This window comes from Oryctolagus cuniculus, chromosome 6 (assembly GCF_051225735.1).
Source record: "Oryctolagus cuniculus isolate XC-2025 breed Fujian yellow rabbit chromosome 6, ASM5122573v1, whole genome shotgun sequence".
NCBI lineage: Eukaryota > Metazoa > Chordata > Mammalia > Lagomorpha > Leporidae > Oryctolagus > Oryctolagus cuniculus.
The window spans coordinates 130,839-157,015 of NC_142872.1; the positions used below are offsets into that span (position 1 = coordinate 130,839).

At 49.7% G+C, this 26,177-nt stretch overlaps 1 protein-coding gene across 5 annotated transcripts in view; it reads left to right on the forward strand.

Annotated features, from left to right (window-relative positions):
- Positions 1-26,177, forward strand: part of SNAP47 (synaptosome associated protein 47) — a 56,428-nt gene extending 30,251 nt beyond the window's left edge. For all 5 annotated transcript variants that reach the window (XM_008252777.5, XM_089334654.1, XM_051840087.3 and 2 more), the window contains 2 exons: positions 618-742; positions 22,866-26,177. In XM_008252777.5, coding sequence (XP_008250999.2) covers positions 618-742; positions 22,866-23,012 — 272 coding nt within the window. In that variant the 3' untranslated portion in view covers positions 23,013-26,177. The remainder of the gene's footprint in view (positions 1-617; positions 743-22,865) is intronic.

Genomic DNA, 26,177 nt, shown 5'->3' on the forward strand with positions numbered 1-26,177 from the left:
CTCGGGTGAGATCACCCCTCCTGCAGGTGTTCAGGGGCAGTGCCCCGTGACCCCCAAACACCTGGCCACAGTGAGGCTCTGACTCAGCCTACCCCAGCCGACGCGTGTGCATGGCTCTGCTCAGCTCAGACGTTTACTATCTCTGTGCCCTCTGGAGCTACAGCACTCTGGCTTAGCTCAGGTACTGCCACGGTCTCCTGGCACTGTGTTTTTATGTTTTTAACATCTCACCAGGTTTCAGTGAGTCTTGATGTCATACTCTGAATCTGCAGTGCTTTCTCTACATTAGTGAATAAAAATGACCAATCTTGAATAGAGGGTCTTTCATCTAAGAGGTAATTACAGAATTAGCCCTGGATGTTCACAGTCTGGCCAGTTCCAGTCACTGAAGGGTGAGAGAGGGACCCAGGGGTGAGGTTGGATGGTGGGCACCCTCCACCCATTTAGCTCAGCAGAGGCTCAGGAATGGGAGGATCTGCAACAAGCATAAGGAAACAGCCTGCCTGGGCACAGAGCTGAGGCAGTCTTTGATAGCGCCCTGGGTAAGGCCCCGAATGCTTGTGTGTGGTTCGTACCTTCCAAAAGATGTGACTGCTGACCTCAGCTTCTCGTTGCAGCTGCTGGGCTGCTGGGCCGTGCTGGGCGCCATGAGCCAGCTGCGGGGGGCCAGGAAGGTGCGCCGCTGGAGCTGCAGAGGAGTGCGCCGTTCCTTTCTGAGGAGGAAGCTGAGGAGCTGAGTGAGGTACTGTGTTCTGCTGCGCCAGCACTGCAGCAGGTTCTCGTCCTCCCCTGCCGTGACTCATCTCTGTTCACTTGCACTGGCCTCTTTTCATGTCCACCTGTTTGCCATGCCCCCTGAGCCACAGGAAGGGTGGGAGGAATAGTATGCATTCTGAGTCTGGACCGCGTGGCATGTGGAGACGCACTTACAGGCACACGCAGTTACCTGGTAGCTACTGCTGCCCGTTGTGTTTGTGCATGTGTGTACTATATGTGTGTATGCACATGTAATGTGTTCCATGTTCGGTACATACACGTGTCCTGTTTGTATACAGCATGTGACATGTACAGACTGTGTTCATGTGTGTTGTGCATTTGTGCTTGGTGTATACATAGCACATATGCTATGTATGTGCATCCTGGGTGTGTACTGTACATGGGTACATGTGTGCGCTGTGTGTTATATGTGTACATGTGCTGTGCATGCACTGTACATTCCAGGGTGCACTGGGTCACTCAGATCTCCCAGCTCCTCATCACTGGGTTCTGAAGGAAGCTTACCATTTTTGCCTAGGAAGTTGAAATTTGAATGTTTATTGTAAATGCTTTCTATCTGTCTTCTTCTGTTATTGCTGGATACTATAATGGGTTTTTATTTTCTTTTTAAAATAGTTTTTGAGGCCGGCGCCACGGCTCACTAGGCTAATCCTCTGCCTTGCGGCGCTGGCACACCGGGTTCTAGTCCCGGTCGGGGCACCGGATTCTGTCCCGGTTGCCCCTCTTCCAGGCCAGCTCTCTGCTGTGGCCAGGGAGTGCAGTGGAGGATGGCCCAAGTACTTGGGCCTTGCACCCCATGGGAGACCAGGATAAGTACCTGGCTCCTGCCATCGGATCAGCATGGTGCGCCGGCCGCGGCGGCCATTGGAGGGTGAACCAACGGCAAAGGAAGACCTTTCTTTCTGTCTCTCTCTCTCTCACTGTCCACTCTGCCTGTCAAAAAATAATAATAATAATAAAATAAAATAAAAATTAAAAAGTTTTTGAAGCAATACCTAGTCATTCTATCATTTCATCTGTAGATATTTCAGTGTCTATCTTTCAAGGATGAGGACTCTTTTGTATCTTGAATCTCCAAGCCAGCGCTCCTATTACAGCACACGCTGGTCTGTCTGCTCCACCAGGGCCTGTCGCCCATGCCAGCCCCAGGAAAGTGCCTTATAACACACAGCTTCCCTCACTTTTCTTTGTCCCTTGGAATTGATTTGTTGAAAGAGCAGAGTTATTTGCTCTTTGGAGACCGCGTCTGTGAGCAGCCCCAGATCTGGAGTCTCATGGGTGGCACTGTCTGTCCCTCAGGGATGGGTAAGATCATCTGTTTGCCCATCTGTGGATCCTGCTTTTTAAGATCTGCTCTTCTTTCTTGTGTCCAAAGAGGCATAAACGCCTTTGAACTCAGGGCTTTCCTTTTTGGGAAAAAAAAAGTGTTCATCTTTGCCATGGAGTATTTTAAGTGTGCCACTTTTGTCACTTTTTCCTCTGGATCTCTCTCTTAGTCTTTTTTTTTTTTTTTTTTTTAAGATTTATTTTATTTATTTCAAAGGCACAGTTACAGAGGGTGGTGGGGAGAGGAGACACACACAGAGAGAATCTTTCATCTGCTAGTTCACTCCCTAAATGATTGCAATGGCCAGAGCTGGGTCAGACTGAAGCCAGGAGCCCAGAGTTTCCTCCAGGTCTCCCACATGAGTGCAGGGATCCAAGCACTTGGACCATCTTCCACTACTTTCCCAGGCCATAGCAGAAAGCTGGATCGGAAGTAGAGCAGCCGGGTCTTGAACCAGTTGCCTATATGGGATGCTGGCACTGCAGATGGCAGCTTTACCTGCTACACCACAGTGCTACCCCCTCTTTTTTTTTTTTTTTAAAGATGTATTTATTTGAAGGGCAGAGTTACAAAGAGAGAGAGGTCTTCCATTCGCTGGTTGACTCCCCAAATGGCTGCAGTGGCCAGGGCTGTGTCATGCTGAAGCCAGGAGCCAGGAGCCTCTTCCAGGTCTCCTACATGGGTGCAGGGGTCTATACACTTGAGCCACCTCCACTGTTCTTCCGGTGCATGAGCAGGGAGCTGGATAGAAAGTGGAACAGCTGGAACTCAAACCAGTACCCATATGGAATGCGGGCATTGCAGGTGGAGACTTAGCCTTAGTCCTTTTAGTGTCATGTACAAGCCAGCTTTCTAGCAGTGACCAGCACATTCTGCAGGATGCTGGCCACAATCAATAGAATTTGCTGGGGTTCAGTACATCTCGTGTGTTCAGTGTTTAGAAAACCCCTAGTGCTATCAAGGCAGACATACCCAGAGTTCCCCCCGCCCCGCATTCTTCTGAGAGCCTATAGGAGCATGCAGGCTGTACCCTAATGGCATCTGGGGGTGTCCCCATGTCCATCCTTACACAGGTGTTTGGGGCTGAGACACTCTCTGTGTTCCACAGTTATGTTGAAGTTAAAATAGGAGCTGAGCTCTGGGGTAAAGAGTAGGAACTTTTCCTGTTAATTGCAAAGTTGACCATGTCGTTTGAGAGGTCCTTCTGTTTTCCACACATCCAGTGTCTACCAGCCATTCTGACAGCCGTGTGCACTTTGTCTCAAAGCTGGGGACGGATTGGGAGACATCAGGTTGAACAAGCCCAGAGCTGAGGGTAGAATCAGGCTCTCTGGTCATCCTGGGGGTTGCCGTCTTCCCTGGGACAGCAAAGACATGAGCTTCAAGTATTCAGTGACCCGTTGGATGCTGGAAACAGTGGGTACTGTGCACCAGGACCATGGTATTAGGGCCATGGTCAGGGCAGAAGGAAGGGGTCCGCGGTTCAGAGTGACAGGTTTGGGGGGTGGGCAGTGCTCAGGAGGTGCTGCTAGGGTATGGGGGAAGGGCTGTGGACTCATCGATGGAATGACCTAGTTTCACACAAGATTGTCTTTTTGAGGTAGAACACATGTTTCCTATTTAGAGAAGAATTCGTTGCTGTACAGTTGAAGCCCAAGCCTAAGTAGGAACGAGTTAAATTTCTGGGGAAAACAAAAATGCAAGAAACCCTCCTCCATCCAGCTGTGGTTTTTGTTGCAAATGCTATTAAAGCCGTTGCGTCGGGCTGTGTCTTGGTGATTTATGTTGTAGTTGGGGGAGCTGAGGACTGCACAGGGATGGACGTGGGTTGTGGTACCCAACCCCCAAACCGCTGTGGTCAGTGGTCAGTGTTGGCCACATGCTTGGGGAGGCAGAGGGAGGGCCTGGAGGTCATGGGGAGAGCTGACTGGCCTGGGCTTGGCAGAGCCGCTTGACCCGCCTCGATGTCTGTTCCCGCCTCAGAACTGCTACTGCCCTCAGTTTATGGAATCTGTGGACGCCACGTGGTGGATGCAGGGTTTGGAAAGGATAAAACAAAAAGTGGTGTTTGGCTGTTCCCGAAACAGGGCGTTTCGGGTCAGTGTCAAGTTCCCTCACGATCTCCATTTCTCTGCCCTGTCCTGCGACTGGGATTCCCTCATTCTGCTTCCATCTCCCAGGAATGGACCAGATGGAATCCAGGTACAGGTCTGCTCAGTGGGCATGGAGTGTAGGGACTGGCTCCTGTGAACTTCTCAGGGTCTGGCAGCCATGGCAGTGAAAGGAGCCCCTTGTGAGATCTGAAATTTTATGAACAACCGGAAGTGATGTGTTGCAGACAAGATGCAGGTACGTGAAAAAAATGTATTAAACTACCTTCTGGCTCTGTGTATCAAGGTGTATATGAAACACAAATGGACTCTTGGGTCCCACCCCCAAGAGATCTCATTTTGTAAATGCAGATATTCCAAAGTCTTTTTAAAAATCTAAAATCTAAAAATGCTTTTGGTCCTAAGCATATTGGATAAGGTTACCCAACTTATGCTTTTGAAAAATTTCTGTTTTCCTTAGAGGCAGACAGGCAGAGCCCTCATCTGCCTGTTTATTTCTTAAACGCCCACTACAGCTTGGCTGGGCTGAGGCTGAAACCAGGGGCCAAGAACTTAATCCAGGCACAATCCAAACGACTTGAGCCATCACCATGGTGTCTCCAGGTCTGTGTCAGCAGTAGGCAGGAACTGGAAGCCGGAGGCAAGCGTCAGACCCAGATATTCCAGTGTGGGACATGGGACACACTTGCTCCCTCCCCTGCCCCCATGTTATACTTTATGGTGAATGTCCATGATGCCACAGCCTGTGTCTTCTCTGAATATGGAGCTGTAGGAAGAGCCTCATCACGAGGGCAAGCTACCCTTGTTGCTTCTGGCATTCATATATAGTAAGGACTGGGTATCCTGCAAAGAGCCCTAGACAAGGAGCAGGGAGCCACTCCCTGGCCTCAGCCCCACCTCCCCTCTAACGTGGAAGCCCCCATAATACACTGGAAGCTGAATTATGGGAATACACCATGCCTTGCTTCTACTCGGTCCTAATTCTTTCTGGGCCTGATAGTCACAGTGAGTGTACCTTGGATAGATAGACGCCCCAGCTGCGGGAGTGTCCTTCTGCCTGTAGCCACATCAGCAGAGCTCAGGGCCAGGGGCCGTGATGGGAATGTCATGTGGGCAATTCTAGATTCCAGATGCCCATGTACATCAGTTGTCGCCTCCAGGAAGCTGAACACGGAGGGAGCCCAGAAGGAGTCAGTTCAGAGTCTGTGCTGAGAACATGACTTCAGAATGGGCGGGCATCAAATGAGCATCTCTCCCAGAAAATCAGTGCTGGAGGGAGACTTCAGGTTTGGGAGTTACCTGTTTCCTCTGATTATTTTTCTGTCATCCTAGACATCATTTAAATGAAGTTCAAGTCTTAAAACAGTGTTTGATAGTCTTATTGTAAAATTTTTAAACCAATTTTTAACTTAAAAAATATTTATCTGAAATTCAAAGCAACAGAGAAAGAGACAGAGAAAGAGATCTTCCATCTGCTGGTTCATTCCCCCAAATAGCTGCCGCAGTGGCTGGTCCACATGGAAGCCAGGAGCCCGAAACACCGTTGGAGTCTTTTGCATAGGTGCAGGGGCCCAAGCACCTGGGCCATCTGCTGCCTTCTCAGGTGCATCAGCAAGTAGCCGGATTGGACGTGGAGCACCTGGGACATGAACCAGTGCTCTGCTATGGGATGCTGGAGTTGCAAGCGGCACTCAACCCACTGTGCCACAATGCCAGCCCCTATTTTTAGATTGTTGAGAAGCATCCACAGTGTTTTATGCAGTGGCTGCACTAATTTGCATTCCCACTAGCCATGTGCAAGGGTTCCCCTTTCTCCACATCCTTTCCAGAATCTTCCTACTGGGAATGTACCCTAAGGACGTGAAGTCAGTCAGTGGAAGAGATGGCTGTACTCACATGTTAACTACAGCAGCCCATCAAGTGGTGAATGAATGAAGAAAATGTGGCTCATATGCTTGACAGAATAGCATTCAACCATAAAAAAAATAGGATAAAATGTTGTCATTTGTGGAATTTTTAAAAGTGAAGCTCATAGTAGTAAGCAGAATTGTGGTTAGTGGAGACTGGAGAGAGTCCAGGAAAGATTGGTTGGTTGGTTGGTTGGTTAGTTAGTTAGACCAGGAAGGATTGGTTAGTTGATACAAAGCCACAGATAGTAGGTAGAGTAAGTTCTGGATTCTGTTCTACAGAAGGTTGATTATAATCAGTAGTATCGCACCATACATTTCAGAATAGCTGGAAGACAGGATTTTGAATGTTCTCATCACAAAGACATGATAAATATTTGAGATGACGGATAACCTCAATGTTCTGAATTGATCACTACACGTTGTATACATGTACCAGACATCACTCTGTGACCCATAGCATGGTTTTTATGTGTCTATTCAAAAACAGATAAACACGGTGCTTGCTCATTTCATTACTGAATACCTGGCTGCATAGTGTAATTTAGTCACACACTGCATGATAACATTGTGGCTGGTGACAGACCACATATACCACTGTGGGACTGTAAGGTTGCATCACCTAGTGATGTCGTAGGCATCTTGACTTGTTGATGTTTGCAGGATGACACAGTCTTAACAACCCTTCTCTCAGAGTGTGTCCCCAGTGTTCAGCAGTACATGACTATATGTGTCTTAAGTAGGACATTTTTCTTTATTAACTTTTTTATGGTAAAATATATTCAAAGAAAAGCCAGCACCGTGGCTCAATAGGCTAATCCTCCTCCTGCGGCACCGGCACACCAGGTTCTAGTCCCAGTCGGGGTGCCGGATTCTGTCCCGGTTGCCCCTCTTCCAGGCCAGCTCTCTGCTGTGGCCCAGGAATGCAGTGGAGGATGGCCCAAGTGCTTGGGCCCTGCACCCCGTGGGAGACCAGGAGAAGCCCCTGGCTCCTGCCTTCGGATCAGCGCAGTGCACCAGCCGCAGCGTGCCGGCTGCGGCAGCCATTGAAGGGTGAACCAATGGCAAAAGGAAGACCTTTCTCTCTGTCTCTCTCTCTCACTGTCCACTCTGCCTGTCAAAAAAAAAAATATATATATATATATATATATATTCAAAGAATCCCAGAAAACCCACAACTAAACAAAGAAAAACATATATGCATATATGTATTTATAAAATACAGAAATGTTGTCATTTTAACCTTTAAATTTTTTTAAAAAAATTGTACTTGAGGGGCTGGTGCCGTGGTGCACTAGGTTAATCCTCTGTGGCACCAGCATCCCGTATGGGTGCCGATTCTAGTCCCAGCTGCTCCTCTTCCAATCCAGCTCTCTGCTGTGACCTGGGAAGGCAGTGGAGGATGGGCCAAGTGCTTGGGCCCCTGCACCCACGTGGGAGACCAGGAGGAAGCACTTGGCTCTTGGCTTCAGATTGGTGTAGCTCCAGCCATTGCAGCCATTTGGAGGGTGAACCAACGGAAGGAAGATCTTTCTCTCTGTCTCTCTCTCTCACTGTCTGTAACTCTACCTGTCAAATAAATTAAAAAAAAAAAAATTGTACTTGAGAGGTAGAGAGAGACAGAGATAGAGAGCTCACTCCCCCAGTGCCCACAGCAGCTGGGGCTTGGCTGGACAGAAGTCAGGAGCCTGGAACTCCATCTGGGTCTCCAAGGTGGGTGGCAAGGACCTACCTAAGCAACTAAGCGATCACCGGCTACCTCCCAGGATGCCCATAACTTTTTCATTGTCCCAAACTGAAACTCTATACCCATTAGCAGTAACTTCATGTTCCCTCCTTCCTCAGCCCCTGACTGTTGCAGTTCTACTTTCTGTCTCTGTGAACATGCCTGTTCTAGAAACTGTAAGTAGAGTCACACAGTATTTGTCCTTTTGTGTCAGGCATATTTCACTTAGTGCAGTGTTTTGAAGGCTGACCTATATGATGCGTGAGTTGGGATTTCATCCCTGAAGAAATAGCCAATTCTGTGGGTTAATGCTGTGTATCTGTCATTTATTGATGCACAGTTGAATTGTCTCCAACTTTGGGCTGTTGTGAGTAGTGCTGTAATGAACACTCACCCACAGGTGTCTGTGTGAGTCCTGGTTTACAGTTCTCTGAGGTGTGTACCTGAGAGTGGGTTTGCTGGGTCCTATGGTGATTCTAGGCTTGGCTTTTGGAGGAACTACTCCACGGAGACTGCTCCATTTTATATTCTCCATCATTGCCCAAAGATTCCAGATTTTCCACATCCTCTCATCATGTTTTCCTTTCTAAATTTGTTGTAGCCATCTGGTGAGTGTGAGGTAATACTTCGGTGTGATTTTGATTTGTATTCCCTTGATGACTAGTGATGTTGAACATCTTTTATGTGCTTATTGGCCATTTGTATATCATTTTTGGAGAAATACCTTTTTAAGTCCTTTACTCGTTTATTAATTGGATTGTTTGTCTATTTATTGGCCAGCATTAAAAGTTCCATATGTATTCTGGATATTAGACCTTTATCAGATCTATGTCTTGCAAGTATTTTTTCCATTCTGTGGGTTGTCTTTTTAAAAATTTATTTATTTATTTGAGTTCCTGGCTCCCAGTCCTGGCCCTGGCCCATCCACAGCCATTTGAGGAGTGAACAAGTGAGTCAGGGCCAGGACCGGGAGCCAGGAACTCAACCCAGGTCTTCCACCTTGGAGGCAGGGCCTCAGTTATTTGAACCATCACTGCTGCCTCACATGGTTTGCATTAGCAGGAAGCTGGAATCAGGGAATTGAGCTGAAACTGAGAATTGAGCTCATTTACTGTGGTATGAGACATGAGTGTCTTCACTGCTGGGTTGAACTCCCATGCCTATGGGTTATCTTTGAACTTTCTCCTTGCTGTCCTTTGATGCTATTCTGACACCAACCCCAAGTGGTATATTGTCATTCTATTCTGTTCACCAACAGCACTGCTCCCAATTCAGACGCTAGCTGCGAGCAGGTCCCCAGGGTGCTCACCCTTCTGACCAACTGGCTGTAAACCTGAGGGTTTCCACAACTCCTTCCTGACGATTTGTAATTCATTAGAACTCCTCTCAGTCTTCGTAGTTCATTAGAACAGTTCACAAACCTTGGGAAAGCAGTGTGCTTGGGATTATGGCTTTAATAAAAGATACAAATCAGTAACAACCAAATGAAGAGACATGGAGCAAAGCCTGGGAGGCACTATATGTGGAGCCCTCCCTTGAGGATTTGTAGGGTCATCCTCCAGCCAAGTCTGTGTGTCCACCCACCAAGAAGCTCCACTGAGCATGATGGATTAAACTGTTGGCTCCTGGGACTGACCCAGTTGCCAGTCTCACCCCATCTCCTTTCTTTGAGCTACATAACCCGTAGCTCCTACCCTCTAAGTGCTTGGCTGCCCCTTCCTGAAACTATCTTGAGAACCGCCGTGAGTCAGTGTGTTGGCATAAACTCAGGCGTGGTTCCAAGAGCTCGTGAATAGCAGACACTGCTGTTAGATACCTGGGAAATTCCAAAGGTTTAGATTCACCCTCCTAGAAACCAGGGGCAAGGCCAATCAAGTTATTTTCTTAAGATTTATTTTATTCATTTGAAAGGCAGAATTAGAGAGAGGGAGAGACAGAGACACATGTACACATACACACACAGATCTACCACCCACTGGTTCACTCTGCAAATGGCCACAATGGCTGGGGCTGAGTCGGATCTGGGCTGGGCCAGGCAGAATTTTGGAGCTTGGAACTCCATCTGGGTCTTCCACATGGGTGTAGGGGCCCAAGCACTTGAGCTGTCTTCCACTGCTTTCCCAGGCACTTTAGCAGGGAGCTGGATCGGAAATGGAGAAGCTGAGACTCAAACTGATGCTCATTTGGGATGTTGGCATTGCAGATAATGCTTCAACCTGCAGTGCCAAAACAGCAGGCCCCCAAATTCTTTATAATTCAACAGGTGTAAAAGTTTTAAATTATGATGAAGTCTAGTTTATCTAACTTTTTTCCCTTTGGTTTGTGCTTTCAATGTCACACTGAAGAATCCATTTCAGTGTTGTGATAAAGTGGGTTAAGCCACTGCTCACAACACCCACATCCCATATCAAAGGGCCAATTTGAGTTCTGGCTTCTTGTAAATGCACCTGGAAAAGCAGTACATTTAGAATTCTCATCCATTTAAAGATTTAACATTTTTTTGTTTATTTAATTTTATTTGAGAGAGAAACAGATCTCATGTCTGTTGGTTCACACCCCAGCTGCCTGCGATCGCAGAGCTTGGGTCAGGCCAGTGTCCCAACTGATATCTTCACTGCCAGGCCAAACAGCATCCTGTTAATCCATTCCTTAATTTTTGTGCATGAAGTAAACTAAGGTTTCAGTCTGCATTCTTTTGCGTGTCGATATCCAGTTGTCTTCATGCTATTCGGCAAACAGACTGTTCTTTCCTCACTTAGTATTCTTAACCTGTCAAACATCTCTCTGTGGGTTTATTTCTGATCCACTCATTCTGTCCAGTGGTCTGGTGTCACTATTCTGATCACTATCATTTTGTTGTAAATTTTGATATCGAGAAGTGTGTCTTCCAACTTCATTCTTCTTCTTCAAAAGTGTTGTGGCTAGTCTACTTCTATTGTAGTTCCATGTGAATTTGAGAATCAGCTTTTCCATCTCTAAAAACAGTGCTACTGGGCTGGCGTCATGGCATAGTAGGTAAAGCCACTACCTGTGGCGCCAGCATCCTATATAGGCAGCAATTCGAGTCCCTACTGCTCTACTTCCGATCCAGCTCTCTGCTATGGCCTGAGAAAGCAGTGAAAAATGACCCAAGTCCTTGGGTCCCTGCACCCGCATGGGAGACCCTCCTGGCTCCCAGCTTTGGATCGGCATAGCGCCAGCTGTTGTGACCAGTTGGGGAATGAACCAGCAGATGGAAGACCTCTCTCTTGCTCTCTCTGCCTCTCCTTCTCTCTCTGTGTAGCTCTGGCTTTCAAGTAAATAATTAAATCTTCCCACTGACTGTGCTGCTGGCTGTGTGCTTCTCACAAATGCCCTTAATCACGTTACAGGAGTTCCTTCTGTTTATTGTCACCTGTGTGTTTTTGTTATGGAAGCATGTTGAATTTTGGCAGTGTTTTTTCTTTATCTTCCTTTTTTTTAATATTTATTTATTTGAAAGAGTTACAGAGGGGGTGGGGGAGACAGACAGAGATCTTCCATCTGCTGGTTCACAACCCAGATGGCCACAGTGCCTAGGTCTGGGCCAGGCTGAAGCCAGGAGCCAGGAGTTTCATCCAGGTCTCCCACATGGGTGCAGGGGCCCAAGCAGTTGGGCCATCCTCCCCTGTTTTCCCAGGCCATTAGCAGGGAGCTGAATTGGAAGTAGAGCATCCCACACGGGATTCTGGCTCCAGCAGTGTGTTTTCTGTAGCAAATCGATCATGTGCATCTCACATGGATTTATTTCACTGTTGTCTTTTTTATTTTTTTATTTTTAAAGATTTTATTTATTTTATTTGAAAGAGTTACACAGAGAGGAGAGGCAGAGGCAGAGAGAGAGAGAGAGAGAGAGAGAGAGAGAGAGGTCTTCCATCCGATGGTTCACTCCCCACTTGGCCGCAATGGCCGGAGCTGAAGCCAGTAGCCAGGAACTTCCTCCGGGTCTTCTACACAGGTGCAGGGGCCCAAGGATTTGGGCCATCTTCTACGGCTTTCCCAGGCCACAGCAGAGAGCTAGATTGGAAGTGGAGCAGCTGGGTCTTGAACCGGCACCCATATGGGATGCTGGCGCTTCAGGCCAGGGCGTTAACCCCCTGTGCCACAGTGCTGGCCCCTCACTATTGTCTTTTTTTTTTTTTTTTTTTTGACAGAGTGGACAGTGAGAGAGACAGAGAAAGGTCTTCCTTTTGCCGTTGGTTCACCCTCCAATGGCTGGCGGCACGCTGCGGCCAGTGCATCGCGCTGATCCGAAGCCAGGAGCCAGGTGCTTCTCCTGGTCTCCCATGGGGTGCAGGGCCCAAGCACTTGGGCCATCCTCCACTGCACTCCCTGGCCACAGCAGAGAGCTGGCCTGGAAGAGGGGCAACCGGGACAGAATCCGGCACCCGACCAGGACTAGAATCCGGTGTGCCAGCGCCGCAAGGCGGAGGATTAGCCTAGTGAGCCACGGTGCCGGCCATCACTATTGTCTTAATATGTTGTGTTTTCATTTTCATTTATCTCAAAAGTTTTCCTAATTACCCTTCCTTGACTCTTTGGGTGTTTAATTTCCATCTGTTAGTGAATGTCGTAATTTGCCACATTTCTAGTTTCAGTCTGCTTGAGCACATGGAGTCTTGCTGCCCACACCGTCTGTGCTGGAGCAGAGTGGGCATTGTGCTGGCTCTGAATTATGTCTCGTGGGTCCTGTGGGCTCCTGGTGTTCTTCCAGTCCTGTGTTTCCTTACTGATCTCCTCTCTAGATATTCTCTTCATCATGGACATCCTTTTTACTAATTTTAAAGGATGGTTTACAAGTATTATGGTTTTTGGTTCAGAGTGAGAAGTGGGTCCTGAGGTTTGGACATATTGAGTTATCCTAAATGCTTACCAGGGGGGATGTCCAGGGAGACCAGTGACTGCAGGCCCTGACAGTGCCATGGCTGTCCCCTGCTGAGGAGGGAGGGGCCATTACTGCCGCTTAGCTGTGTGATTCATTTCTCCCAGTGGTCCACTTTGTACAGAAGAGGCTTCTGCCCTAGGTCTAAGTGAGAACGAAGAGAGAATGTGGCCTGTGGCAGGGCAAGCAGAGTGTTCAGTGCCTGTAAGCTCTGAATGAAAAAGTGGGCTGGGGCTCTGCTCAGCATTGAGGAGGCCCACTCTGAATGCGTTTCCAGTTTGTTTCCTGATTTGAGGGTACCACTGGGGTGCATAGTCCCACATGTGAGATGGACCTCCAGTGGCACCTGGCTTAAGTAAGTCGGCATTTCGTTTACTGAGGTTTCACCACACTCTTCAACAGTCAGCTTCTTTTCCGATCTGGGGGAAGGGAGTCATATGGATTGTTGGAGTTGCCCTCACTCTCCAGGGCCATTTCCTGGGCCTTGGGAGAGAATGTTCACTTGTCACCAGCAGCCGCCAGCACATGTCGTGCAAGGTTCACAGGTCTCTGAGGACCCAACCCCCAGCCAGCTCCGAGACCCCTCAGAAAAGCACAGTCCTGACCATGGTCAGCTTCGGCCTTGCAGTGTGTGTGTGTGTGTGTGTGTGTGTGTGCGTGTGTGGTGGCCCTGAGGATGGAGGGGCCCCTAGGAATGCAGCTGTGGGGAGTGTGGTCTGGGGTGGTCTCTGAGTGCTGAATGTGACAGATCACAGCAGAACGTTCCTTCCAGCCCCCAGGGCTTTGGCTGCAGGGAAAGTCAACTCTCCCCCTTCACCTTCCCCATAGCATATTAATGGCCCCAACTGGTAGAACTATTTGGAGTTGCAGACAGCTTGATTTATCCCAGCTCTATTCTTAAATGGTTGCTAATTTCTCACTGCAAGAATATTCACAGATTCTGGGTGAGTCAGCTTAATAACAGTTCAGGGCAGGCAGCCGAGCTAATGCTAACTCACTGCAGACACTCAGTGCCATGCCGCTGTGCTCCACATCCTGAGGTGCTGCAAAAAGGTACAGCAGACCCTCTTCTTTTCTCAGACTCTAGGCGGAGAGAATAGCCAGTGCACCACGGGAGCGGGGAGCATGTCCTCTGGCTACGGTCACACGGGGCATTTGGGGGTGAGCAGCATGTCCTCCAGGCCATGGTCACACAGAGCGTTTGGGGGTGAGCAGCATGTCCTCCAGGCCATGGTCACACAGGGCGTTTGGGGGTGAGGAGCGTGTTCTCCGGGCCACTGTCACACGGGGCGTTTGGGGGTGAGGAGCGTGTCCTCCGGACCATGGTCACACAGGGCGTTTGGGGGTGAGGAGCGTGTTCTCCGGGCCACTGTCACACGGGGCGTTGGGGGTGAGGAGCGTGTCCTCCGGGCCATGGTCACACAGGGCGTTTGGGGGTGAGGAGCGTGTCCTCCGGGCCATGGTCACACAGGGCGTTTGGGGGTGAGGAGCGTGTCCTCCAGGCCATGGTCACACGGGGCGTTTGGGGGTGAGGAGCATGTCCTCTGGGCCACGGTCACACGGGGCGTTTGGGGGTGAGGAGTGTGTCCTCCAGGCCATGGTCACACAGGGCGTTTGGGGGTGAGGAGCGTGTCCTCCGGGCCATGATCACACAGGGCGTTTGGGGGTGAGGAGCATGTCCTCTGGGCCATGGTCACACGGGGCGCTTGGGGGTGAGGAGCGTGTCCTCCAGGCCACGGTCACACGGGGCGTTTGGGGGTGAGGAGCGTGTCCTCCGGGCCATGGTCACACAGGGCGTTTGGGGGTGAGGAGCGTGTTCTCCGGGCCACTGTCACACAGGGCGTTTGGGGGTGAGGAGCGTGTCCTCCGGGCCATGGTCACACGGGGCGTTTGGGGGTGAGGAGCGTGTCCTCCGGGCCATGGTCACACGGGGCATTTGGGGGTGAGGAGCGTGTCCTCTGGGCCACGGTCACACAGGGCGTTTGGGGGTGAGGAGCGTGTCCTCTGGGCCACGGTCACACAGGGTGTTTGGGGGTGAGGAGTGCGTCTTCCGGGCCATGGTCACACAGGGCATTTGGGGGTGAGGAGCGTGTCCTCCGGGCCATGGTCACACAGGGTGTTTGGGGGTGAGGAGCGTGTCCTCCGGGCCATGGTCACACGGGGCATTTGGGGGTGAGGAGCGTGTCCTCTGGGCCACGGTCACACAGGGCGTTTGGGGGTGAGGAGCGTGTCCTCTGGGCCACGGTCACACAGGGTGTTTGGGGGTGAGGAGTGCGTCTTCCGGGCCATGGTCACACAGGGCATTTGGGGGTGAGGAGCGTGTCCTCCGGGCCATGGTCACACAGGGTGTTTGGGGGTGAGGAGCGTGTCCTCCGGGCCATGGTCACACAGGGTGTTTGGGGGTGAGGAGTGCGTCTTCCGGGCCACAGTCATGTGGGGCAGACACTGGTGGGCTCAGGCTGCTGGTGCCTGGCCTTGCCCCTTGGTGGTATCTACAAGTAAGAATATCAAGCATATCTCTTTTGGTGAGGACACACATTCTACCTCACTAAACTGCTTTTCCATACTTATTTTCTGTCTTTATAAACCAAATGGACATGGTGAGAAGGGAAAGCTCTCTGTTCCTGTGGCTCCCCTGACATATCATTGCTGTCAGTCCAGATGGTCTTGATGGTGCTCATCCTGGGTCTCAGGAGCTCTGTGAGGATGGAGGCTGTTGTAAGTTCTTCCTTAGAGAAGCAGGGCCCAAAGAATTCCTCACAATCACCATTGAGGAAAGTAGGCTCGATGCTCCCCTGGGAACTGTGACCATCACCCCGTCTCTCTGGCTCCCCTATAGAGCTGTCCCAGTTGTACCTCTGCTGTCTGCGTGAGTCACCCAGCCTGCTTCCTTCCCAGCCACTGACAGAAGGCACTGCTCACTGCTTGGCACTGCTTGGGCATCCGTGACCACTGTGAGCTGAACACCTAAGGTCTCACTCTTCCTCTCCTGGACCACACTCACCTGTGTGTTTACGTCTTGCCCATCCTAATGTAGACCAAAAATCTTTTTGGAGTTTATAAACCACTGTTTCTCCTTAAACTCAAAGCACTATTTCAGATCATTTCTATGGAAGTAAAATTGTGACTGGTTACTAGGTTTATTTATTAGTGTAATGATGGCTTGGGGATGAGTCCGTTTTGAGTTCTGTCTTTGACTCAGAGCCCAGTGAGGGCTCCCAGAGAGGCCCCTTGATATTTCAGAAGTTGGCGACTTTGTGCATTGATGACTAGACAGCTTGTCATCCTGGGCCACAGAAGGAACAACTGTTTTTAAGGTTTGGCCAGACTTCATATTCTCCATTCTTTCCATCCCCTGTTATATGGAATGTACACGATGCCATTTAATTACTTCAGTCCCTCACTTAAAGGAAAAATAATCTGGACTGTATTCCAGAAGTACCAGTAGTCTGAAGGTTAACTCGGTGATTTTCTTTGTCTGCAGACCAAGTGGCTGTAAAGATCTCACTTGCATGTTTGCAGTGTTAGTTGCAAGTACTGTTTTGGCAGGCAGGCAAAGTCTCAACAGGCTGTTTGCATTGAGGTCTATTTATAAGGCTTTCCAATTGGTGAGACTTTCTCTACATCAAAAAGTTGAACAAGAACCAGCCATTATTTTGAGTATGTACACAATCAAATGCCCAAACTCTGTTGTCAGAGCTGCCAGTCTGTGCCAAAGATGATTATTTGTATGTGTTACTACTGTGCATGTCAGGCAAGGATCCAGGAATATAGAGATCCTTGATTTAGCCACTGTTTCACTGTGGTCTGGGAAAAGGCAGTTCCCTCGGCTTTTTGAGGGTGTTGGTGATAGAAATGTAGGAGCCTAGAGGCTGTGGTGGAGATGGCTTTGTGGACAGCCTATGTGGGACAAGGCTAGTGGGGTGCCGTGGTTCTCCTCCACACCTGAACCATGGGTTGTCCAAGTTCTCGTGTGCCATAAGTGTGGCGTTCACACTGGCTTTCAGGGTCTTCATAGTAAAAATAACACAGTGTGTCACCAATGGTATTTTATGTTGTTGCCATGATAAGGTGATGATATTTTGAACATAATTGGGTTAAGTACCAAAGTGAACTCCTCTGTCATTTTCTATGCAATCAGTGTGTGTGTGTTTGAGATTTTTAAATTGTTTCTTGGCTTTCCTTTTAGTGGGGTCTTGCCTCAGCCACTCAAGGACTGTGAGAGATAGCACAGGTCCAGGTCCCAGCCCGCTGTGGGCCCATTTGCCATTTTGCAAGAGATGTGTCCTGGTGCTAAGACTGAGGCATTTACAGCAGGCCTGCATGATCAGTGCATGGTTTGCCATGGGGGTATCCAGTCCTGTCTCTGTCTCTGCCAGGAGGCGGCTCAACTCTTAGTGAATGGAAGCCAGGCATTCCTGTAGGGGGCTGGGTTGCACAGCCTGCCTGGGTCTCTTTTTTGAAACAGAGTTAAAATGTGTGAAGTTCTTAAAGCAATGTTCGGTACACTTCAGGGATCCCATAATTCTTAGCTTTTATTTAGGGCACCCTAGCTAGAGGTTGGAAAAAAAAAAACAGAAACAAAAGTATATTTATTCCCAAGTGAGAGTATGTGGATATAGGGATAGGAAAAGATATTACTGATACAAGCTGACTATCTCTTATCCAAAATGGTTGGAACCAGAAGTGTTAGGATTTCAGATATTTTTGGATTTTGAAATATTTGCATACATGTAATCAGATGTCTTACATGAAATTCACGTATGTCTCACATGCAGTGTAAAGGCAATTTATTCATTATTTCTAAAGCACCTGCACTGTGACCCATCACAGGGGTTCATGGGTGGGCTTTGTGTATGACATCACGTTGGTGCTCACGAAATTTCAGATTTTGGATCATTTTGGAATTCAGATTTTCAGATGAGGGATGTACTACCTGTGCTGCTAATCTGGCAAAGAATGATATGGATTATGGATAACTTTAACTGTCTTCATGACTTCTCTCTCTGTTTCTCATCTTCTTTGTGCAGTATTCTTACCAGAACAGAGCCAGGACTAACTGTGACCTGTGCTGCAGGGAGCAGCTAGCTTCAGAGAGAGCAGGTTCTCTGTGTTGCTGCATTAGAAGTATTCACACCCTAAACTCTGACAGGAATGTCAGGCTGCAGTATGGTCACATCCCATGCCCCCGCTCTCAGCTCATGTGCCAAGAGGTCATTGTGTATAATGTGGAGCCTTGTGGTCCCAAAAACACTTTAAATACAGTCACATATCACTTAAACATGGGACAGGTTCTGAGAACATGGGACAGGTTCTGAGAAGTCAGTCAGCAGGCAGTTTCGTCTTTGTGCAAACATTAGACAGTGCACTTCCACAAACCAGGACGGCTCTGTCACTGGCGATGTAATCTGATGGGACCACCACTGGTGACCTGAATGTCATTATGTGGCACATTGATGTAAACTTGAATTGCATTTTTTTGTGATTGACAGAACACAGAGTTTGCATAGGAGAGCCACTAGGGGTGTGTGTGGCCTACGCATGTGACACCAGGAGGCCTCCCCAGGGGACATTGTGGAATGTGGGGTTGGGTGGCAAAGGTTATTTCTTCATGCCAAGTCCTGGTGGAAGGACCTTCTTGTTAGAGTGGAGGCAGATGAGAGAGGATTAGTCAACCAGGGAAAATGGCAGGGAAGAACCTGCCTGCCATGGTGGTGAGCTGTGATTTGTTTTTCTTTTTCATTATGCTGTTTGGGCATCAGCCATATGAGATCATAGGAACAGGAGATGGAAAAGACCTACTGTATGAGGTCATCCGGCCATCCCCCCAGGGCTGCTGACCCCACAGTCGAGTTTCCAGCACTCCGGCCAGTTTCTAAGTAATGACTCAACTGATGGAGTTTCCACCATGTCCCAGAGGGAGCAGGAAGGCTGCTGTCTGAGACTGCCGGCTGGAATCAGGATGTGTTCATGTCTCAGGATGCAGATCACAAAACAGACACCTTGTGTAGAAGGAGGGATGGGCTCACAGCACGGACACCGTGTGTAGAAGGAGAGATGGGGCTCATAGCATGGACACCATGTGTGGAAGGAGGAATGGGCTCACAGCACAGATGCCGTGTGTGGGAGGAGAGATGGGCTCACAGCATAGACGCCATGTGTGGAAGGAGAGATGGGCTCACAGCAGGGACACCATGTGTGGAAGGAGGAATGGGCTCACAGCACAGACGCTGTGTGTGGAAGGGGAGATGGGCTCACAGCACGGACACCGTGTGTGGAAGGGGAGATGGGCTCACAGCATGGATACCATGTGTGGAAGGGGAGATGGGCTCACAGCATGGATACCATGTGTGGGAGGAGAGGTGGGCTCACAGCACAGACGCTGTGTGTGGGAGGAGAGGTGGGCTCACAGCACAGACGCTGTGTGTGGGAGGAGAGGTGGGCTCACAGCACGGACACCGTGTGTGGAAGGAGAGATGGGCTCACAGCACGGACACCGTGTGTGGAAGGGGAGATGGGCTCACAGCACAGACGCCATGTGTGGGAGGAGAGGTGGGCTCACAGCACAGACGCTGTGTGTGGAAGGAGAGGTGGGCTCACAGAATGGACGCCGTGTATGGAAGGAGAGATGGGCTCACAGGTGGATGCCGTATGACAAAGGGGAGATGGGCTCACAGCACGGACACCGTGTGTGGAAGGGGAGATGGGCTCACAGCACAGACGCCGTGTGTGGAAGGGGAGATGGGCTCACAGCACGGACACCGTATGTGGAAGGAGGGATGGGCTCATCCTACCTCAGTTATGGACTTGCTGTGTGACCTCAGCTCCTCCACTCCTACTCTGTCTGCAGAGAGGGCCTGGCAGCCTCCCTGCAGAATCTGCTTCACCACGTGCCTCCTCATTCAAATGGATGTAAGTTGCCACCTATGGAGAAGTTGGATTTTTCTTTGCTGGCCACCCCTACCTTGGCTCTTTTACTCACTGGTCAGGTACAAAGCACATGGCCAGGCCAAGACTGTCAGTGAGGCCTTCCTTGAGTCCAGATTCTGGGTTCCTGATGTTCAACTGTGTGGTTGCAGCTGGGGCCCCTTCCCTAGGCATCTGTGTAGCAAAGTTTACAAAGTTGCAGCTTTTTTTTTTCCCCACAGGCAGAGTTAGACAGTAAGAGAGAGACAGAAAGGTCTTCCTTCTGTTGGTTCACCCCCAAAATGGCCGCTACAGCCAGCGTGCTGTGCTGATCCAAACCCAGGAGCCAGGTGCTTCCTCCTGGTCTCCCATGGGGTGCAGGGCCCAAGCACTTGGGCCATCCTCCACTGCCTTCCCGGGCCACAGCAGAGAGCTGGCCTGGAAGAGGAGCAACTGGGACAGAATCCGGCGCCCCAACTGGGACTAGAACCTGGGGTGCCAGCGCCGCAGGTGGAGGATTAGCCAAGTGAGCCACGGCACCGGCCAAAATTGCAGCTTTTGTGGGTATTATATAATCATATTCAGTTAATGAAACAACAGTTATTTCCTATAAGCGGCATCAGAAACAATTGAGGATGAAACTGCCATCCCCATGTGTAGCTGATTTGTGCTGGGCACCAACAGGAACTTGCTTTACTTTCCATGCCAGCTTACAGCCCCATACTGTGCTGGGAAGGGGCTGAGGCTGCTGGAAACACCCACAGACAGGGCTGTCTGAAGACACATCCCCTCATGTGTTAGCTACAAAACCAGACTCTGCACAGCTGGAAACAAATCTTACAGACTTACCTTTCCATTTTTTTCTTAAAAGGAGTTGCTTAAAGGGGTCAAATGCATTTTACAGGAAACAATCCTGTCTTAGACCCAACTTATTTATCATCATCTTCCTCCTCCTCCTCCTCTTTTCCTCCTTTTTCTGGTGTTGCAGCCTTGTCGACTCCTTTTCTCACTGCATCAGCTCCTGGCGCAGCCACCTTCCTCCCACATCTTTCCTGCAGCAGCAGCCTTGTCTTCCCAAGGCTCCTGTCACCTGCCCAGCTTTGCTCGTCCACGCTGCTTTCAGCGTCTTGGCAAGATCACGCATTGCATCAGCCAGAACAGTCTCTTCTGATGCTCAGAACAGATCTGTGAACTTCTGTTTTGTTTCCCCTTTAGGAAGGACACAGGTTCTCATTTGAATTTCATCAGGATCCTTGTCTGCTTCTGCCAGGTCTTCGAGTTTTCCTTTCCCTATAGCAGATGTGGTCTCCCAGCTCTGAATTCTTAGAGTACTCTGTGTGCCTGTGGCACTGCTGGCGTGTTTGCATAAAGAACACGCAGGATGACATCTGCCTGTGAGCTTCTTGGGATCTCCTTTGTCCATGTTCAGTTTCTCTCTTGCACTGACACTGCCTTTGTGGTGCTCAATCTGCTGCAGCCGCTGTGGGAACAGGAGCCAGGTGCAGCCTCCTCACACTTCATTCTGTACTGTTCCTTCTCATGGTCCTTGCCTGTGATCTGAAACTTTCCCCAGAGGAGGGTGTGAAAGTGCATCACAAGTGGTTGTTCTTGACTGTTCCTCTGCGCTGTCTCCCTGCAAGCACTGAGAGTTTAAACCCAGCCCTGTGGGTAGGTGGAGTGAGATCCATATGTGGTGGTCTCCACAGAATTGCAGTTAACTGAGACCACATGAAGCGGGCATGAGTCCTGTGGCCACAGCAGGGCTACCCTGTGGCTGCACCCCCAGTGGCTCTGTGGCATTTCCTGGGCACCCCACATCTTCTAGCTAGCCCGAGTCCTCCCTGCCGGGACCTGGACTGCTCAGGGCTCTTGGTGCCTGTGCCTGGTACTTTGTGTACAGTGCTGCTTGGGGTTAGGTTGTGCCCCTGCCCTCGTATTGGATCAGTTATGCAGTGTTAACAACAGGGACAGGTTCTGAGAGCTGCATCATTAAGCAGTTTTGTCAATGCAGAAACACCATGGAGTGTACTTAGCAAACCTGAGTGGTATAGGTCACTCACTCGATGTGGGAGATGGAGAAAACGCAGCTTGTAGGGCCATGATGTAGCAGGTAAAGCCACCTGCGGTGTCATCCCATACTTTGCTGTTTCAAGTCCTGGCTGCTTTTGATCCAGCTCCCTGCTAATGCACCTGGGAAAGCAACAAAAGATGGCCTAAGTGCTTGGGCCTCGTACCCACATGGGAGATCCATAAGAAGCTCCTGGCTCCTGGCTTCAGATCACCCTAGCTCTGGTCATTATGGCCATTTGGGTAGTGAACCAGCAGATGGAAGACCTCCATGTCTCTCTCTCTCTCTCTCTTTCTCTCTCTCTCTCTGTTTCTGCCTCTCTAACTCTGCGTTTCAAATAAAAATAAACAAATCTTTAAAAAAGAAAATGTAACACCTCTGTGCTACACTGACTTTCAGAAGTAGCGTACACTCCAACAATAAAAGTGTAGTACAGAAAATAAACATGAAAATTACTTACTATCACAACCAAGTGTCATGTACCATGCATAATTGTGTGTGTTTACATGACTGGCATAGCAGTGAGTGTGTGCATACCGTGTCACCACACATGCATGAGGAATGCACTACATGGTGGTGCTACAGTGTCACACAGCTAGGAAGTCACTAGATGGACAGGAACTTCCATAACCATTACAATGGTCTGGGACCCTGGTTGTATATGTGTACTGACCACAACGGCACTGTGCAGCTGAAGACTGTGTTTGTTTTGTTCTGCCATTTGTTTATGTATGACACCTTTCACATATAGACACAGAGAGGGTTTTGCTCTTTTCAAGCTTGTTTGTCCCACCTCCATCTGCAGTTAGGCACCTGGGTGCTGACAGGTAAGCAGATTGGCACCTGGGCATCAGACCAGTGTCCCGTCAACATGTGCATGAGGCCCTCGTCCATGTGCAGCACTGTCAGGCTGTCATCGGACACGATGAGATGCCCGGGGTGCCCTCATTGTGTGCTGGTGGCTAGCAGGCAGTGGTATCCCATAGGTGGCCAAGATACAGCAGAGAAGAGGCCAGACCCAAGTGTTTAGTTATGAGGGCCCTGTCCATCAAATCACAGAAAACTACCTCATCATCTGTGTGCATTTCTGAGAATTCACAGAAAAAAAAGCAGCCTCTGCTGTCACTTATGCTTCTCCCCCAGGTCCTGAGGAAGCTGAAAGGGCTCGCCCTGGATGCTGAGGCAGAGCTAGAGCGGCAGGATGAGGCCCTGGACGGCATCACTGCAGCTGTGGACCGGGCAACCTTGACCGTGGACAAGCATAACCGGCGTATAAGGAAGCTGACCTAGGAGAGTGTGGAGTGCAGAGGTGCCCGCTGCTGATGGGTGTCTCTCCTCTGGGTCTGCCGTTCCCTTCTGATGAGGCCTGGGGTTGGGGAGCTTCACTGCGACCTTGCCCAGGGGGTCACTCTTTGGGATGAGGGCTGTACTCCAGCACCTGTTGCCAAGGAGGGAGCCACTTTACACATGGGGCCTCCTGGGCACTCATGAGCACATGGTCTTCAGCATGCCTGCCATAGTATGACTGTCTCTCCCATCACATGCAAGACGCCAGCTCAGTGTCACCATGCATGGCCTTGGCCTAAGCTGTCCAGCATGAAATTTGTTGCATTTTCTTTATGCAATTTGTTAAAATGATTTATTTATTGATTTGAGAGGCAGAGTTACAGAGAGAGGCAGAGACAGAGAGAGAGGTCTTCCATCCACTGGTTCACTCCCCAACTGGCCCCAGTGGCCAGAGCTGGGCTGATTTGAAGGCAAAAGCCAGGAGTTTCTTCTGGGTCTCCCACATGAGTGCAGGAGCCCAAGCTCTTGGGCCACCTTCTGCTGCTTTCCCAGGCCATCAGCAAGGAGCTGGATCGGAAGTGGAGCAGCTGGAACTCTAACAGGCACACACATGAGATGCTGGTGGTGCAGGCAGAGGCCTAGCCCACTACACCACAGTGCTGGCTCCTTGCAGTTTTTGTTAAGCATGGAGGGGCTCTCTGCCCATGTAAGTGCTGCAGGCAGATTCTGTTAATGGTGAAGGGGAGCGAATCCCTTCTCAGGGCCACGTCCTCCTGCCTTCCCTGCTGTGGGCTGTTCCAACAGATCCAGAGAAGACAGCCCCCACTGCTTTTATCCGATTTCAGGTTTTCCCTGTAGGACAGGCAAGTTTTCTTTACAGGTAGCTTGTGAATTTTTGATAAGCATACCTGCAGGGCCTTCATAAACATCTGGCACGTTCTAACACTGCTTTAGTGTTTTACACAAAAATGAAACAGTATGATTGTATGCTTAAGAGAGTGTTGATTTCTGCTTTCAGTGTCTCCATTTCTATCCAGAAACAGAAGGAAAACAATAGTTTCAGACATTTTTTTTAAATGCCATGTGCTGTTTCTTTTTGCTTCATATAATGTGTTTCATGAGAGGGACGCCAGGAGAGGCCAAGGGTGCTCAGCCCTTCTAGGTGTGAGCAGGAGGCGGTGTGGGCTCAGGAAAGGGCCTGTTCCCTAAAATGGTCTATCCTTTGTAGGGTTGTAGAGTACAGAAACCTGGCGGGTGATGGGGGAGGGCAGGGCCTCTGTGCACACAGAGCTGAGGCTACTGCTCTCTTGGGGGTCTCCTCTGCACAGGCTTCCCTCACTGTCCTAGCCTTACTTTGCCATCATGGATGTGATGCCAGGAGGGAGGGAGTCACCTCTGACCCCTCTTACCCTTGCTTGGAGGTGCAGGGGCCGATGCCCTGAATGCAGAATTGACATGGCAGCTGTTGGCCCCTCCAGCAGCTACAAGCCAAAGCAGCCCCCACGTGGGTGTCCCTCCAATGAGGACAGGCCAGAGCCATGTAAATACTTTTCATGAAGTTGTCTGGGCCATGGGCTGTGTTTTCCAGTAGAAGGGACACTTGCAAGTGGTTTGTGTACAAATATGCTAACTATTAGAAGATCCACACTGGGGCATTAGGAACTGGAGCCTTGAGATGCTCCACTTGGGAATGCAGATGTGTTCAGGAGAGGGAGGACAGAGGCAGGGGCTTCCTGTGGGAGGCAGTCACTGAGACAGGCCTCAGAGTATAAGGGTCAGGCACAGAGGCCACAGCAAGAAGCCCTTGAGGGATCCTGAGGCTGCACTGTGGGGAGTGGGCAGCACTTGAGGAAGCCTGGGAGTACTCCAGCCCATTCCTAGTGAAAGAAGCAGCAGGTTGCCTGTTGGTGGAGCACTCCTGCTGTGCTCCAGTGTGCCCAGTTGTCCTGGTGCTCTGACAGCTTCTCCCTCTGTATCCTGGCTCACCATGTGATCCTCCCTCCATCTACACTCTACCTGCCATCCTCTGGCTTCACCAGATGACTGAACTACAGAGACCTGCGTGACCTTAGACTGTGAAACTTTCTTCCATAAGCAGTTGTGTGAGGAATTTCACTACAGGATGAAGAGCTGACTCACAAAGGCAGAGCAGCGGGAGCTCTCGGTTCCTTGCTGGTGGCAATACAGAATGAAACAGTCACTTTGGAAGACAGCTTGACAATTTCTCACTATACATCCAGCAGGCATGCTTGTTGATATTTACCCAAATGAATTGAAAACTTATGTCCACACAAAAACCTGAGCACAAGCGTTGACAGCAACATTCTCATAGTAGCCCAGACTTGGAGGCAACCAGGATGTCCTTTTGTAGGGCAATGGAAAAACTGTGGTACATCCAGGCAATGGATATCATTCCACCGTAAAAAAAAAAAAAAAAAAAGAGTTATTAAGTCATGGAAATGCTTAGAGGAAACTGAAATGCACGTTGCCGGGTGAAAGAAGCCAACCTGAAAAGGCTGCGTACTGTATGATTCTGACCATAGACATTCTGGAAAAGGCAAAGCTATGGGTACTTAAAAGACCAACACTTACCAGGGGTTGGGGATAGGAAAGAGGGGATGAACAGGCAGAGCACAGAGGATATAACTCTTTTTGACCCCATGACAATTATGATGGTGGGTACAGTTACTGTACACGTGTCCAAACCCACAGAATGTAAAGCACCTGGTGTGGTCCTTATGTAAACAATGGGCTCTGGGTGATAATTTGCCAATGTAGGGGATTTTTATGTTGAAAGAGGCGGGTTGGGGGGGCAGAGGGTATATGTAAACTGTGTCTTTCACTTAAGTTTTCCGTAAACCTAAAACTTTAAGAAAGAAAAGAAAGGGGACCAGGGTTGTGATGCAGAGGGTTGCACAACCTATGATGCCAGCACCCTATATCAAAGCGCTGAGTCGTGGCTGCTCCACTTCTGATCCAGCTTCCTGCTGATGAGCTTGGACCCCTGCACCCATGTGGGAGATCAGGATGAAGCTCCTGGCTCCTCGCTTTGACCTGTCCTGGTTCTGGCTCTTGCTTCCATTCAGGGAGTGAACCAGTGGCTGAAGGATCTCTCTCTTTTTGTCTGTCTCTCTCACTCTGCCTTTCAAATAAATAAAGTAAATCTGT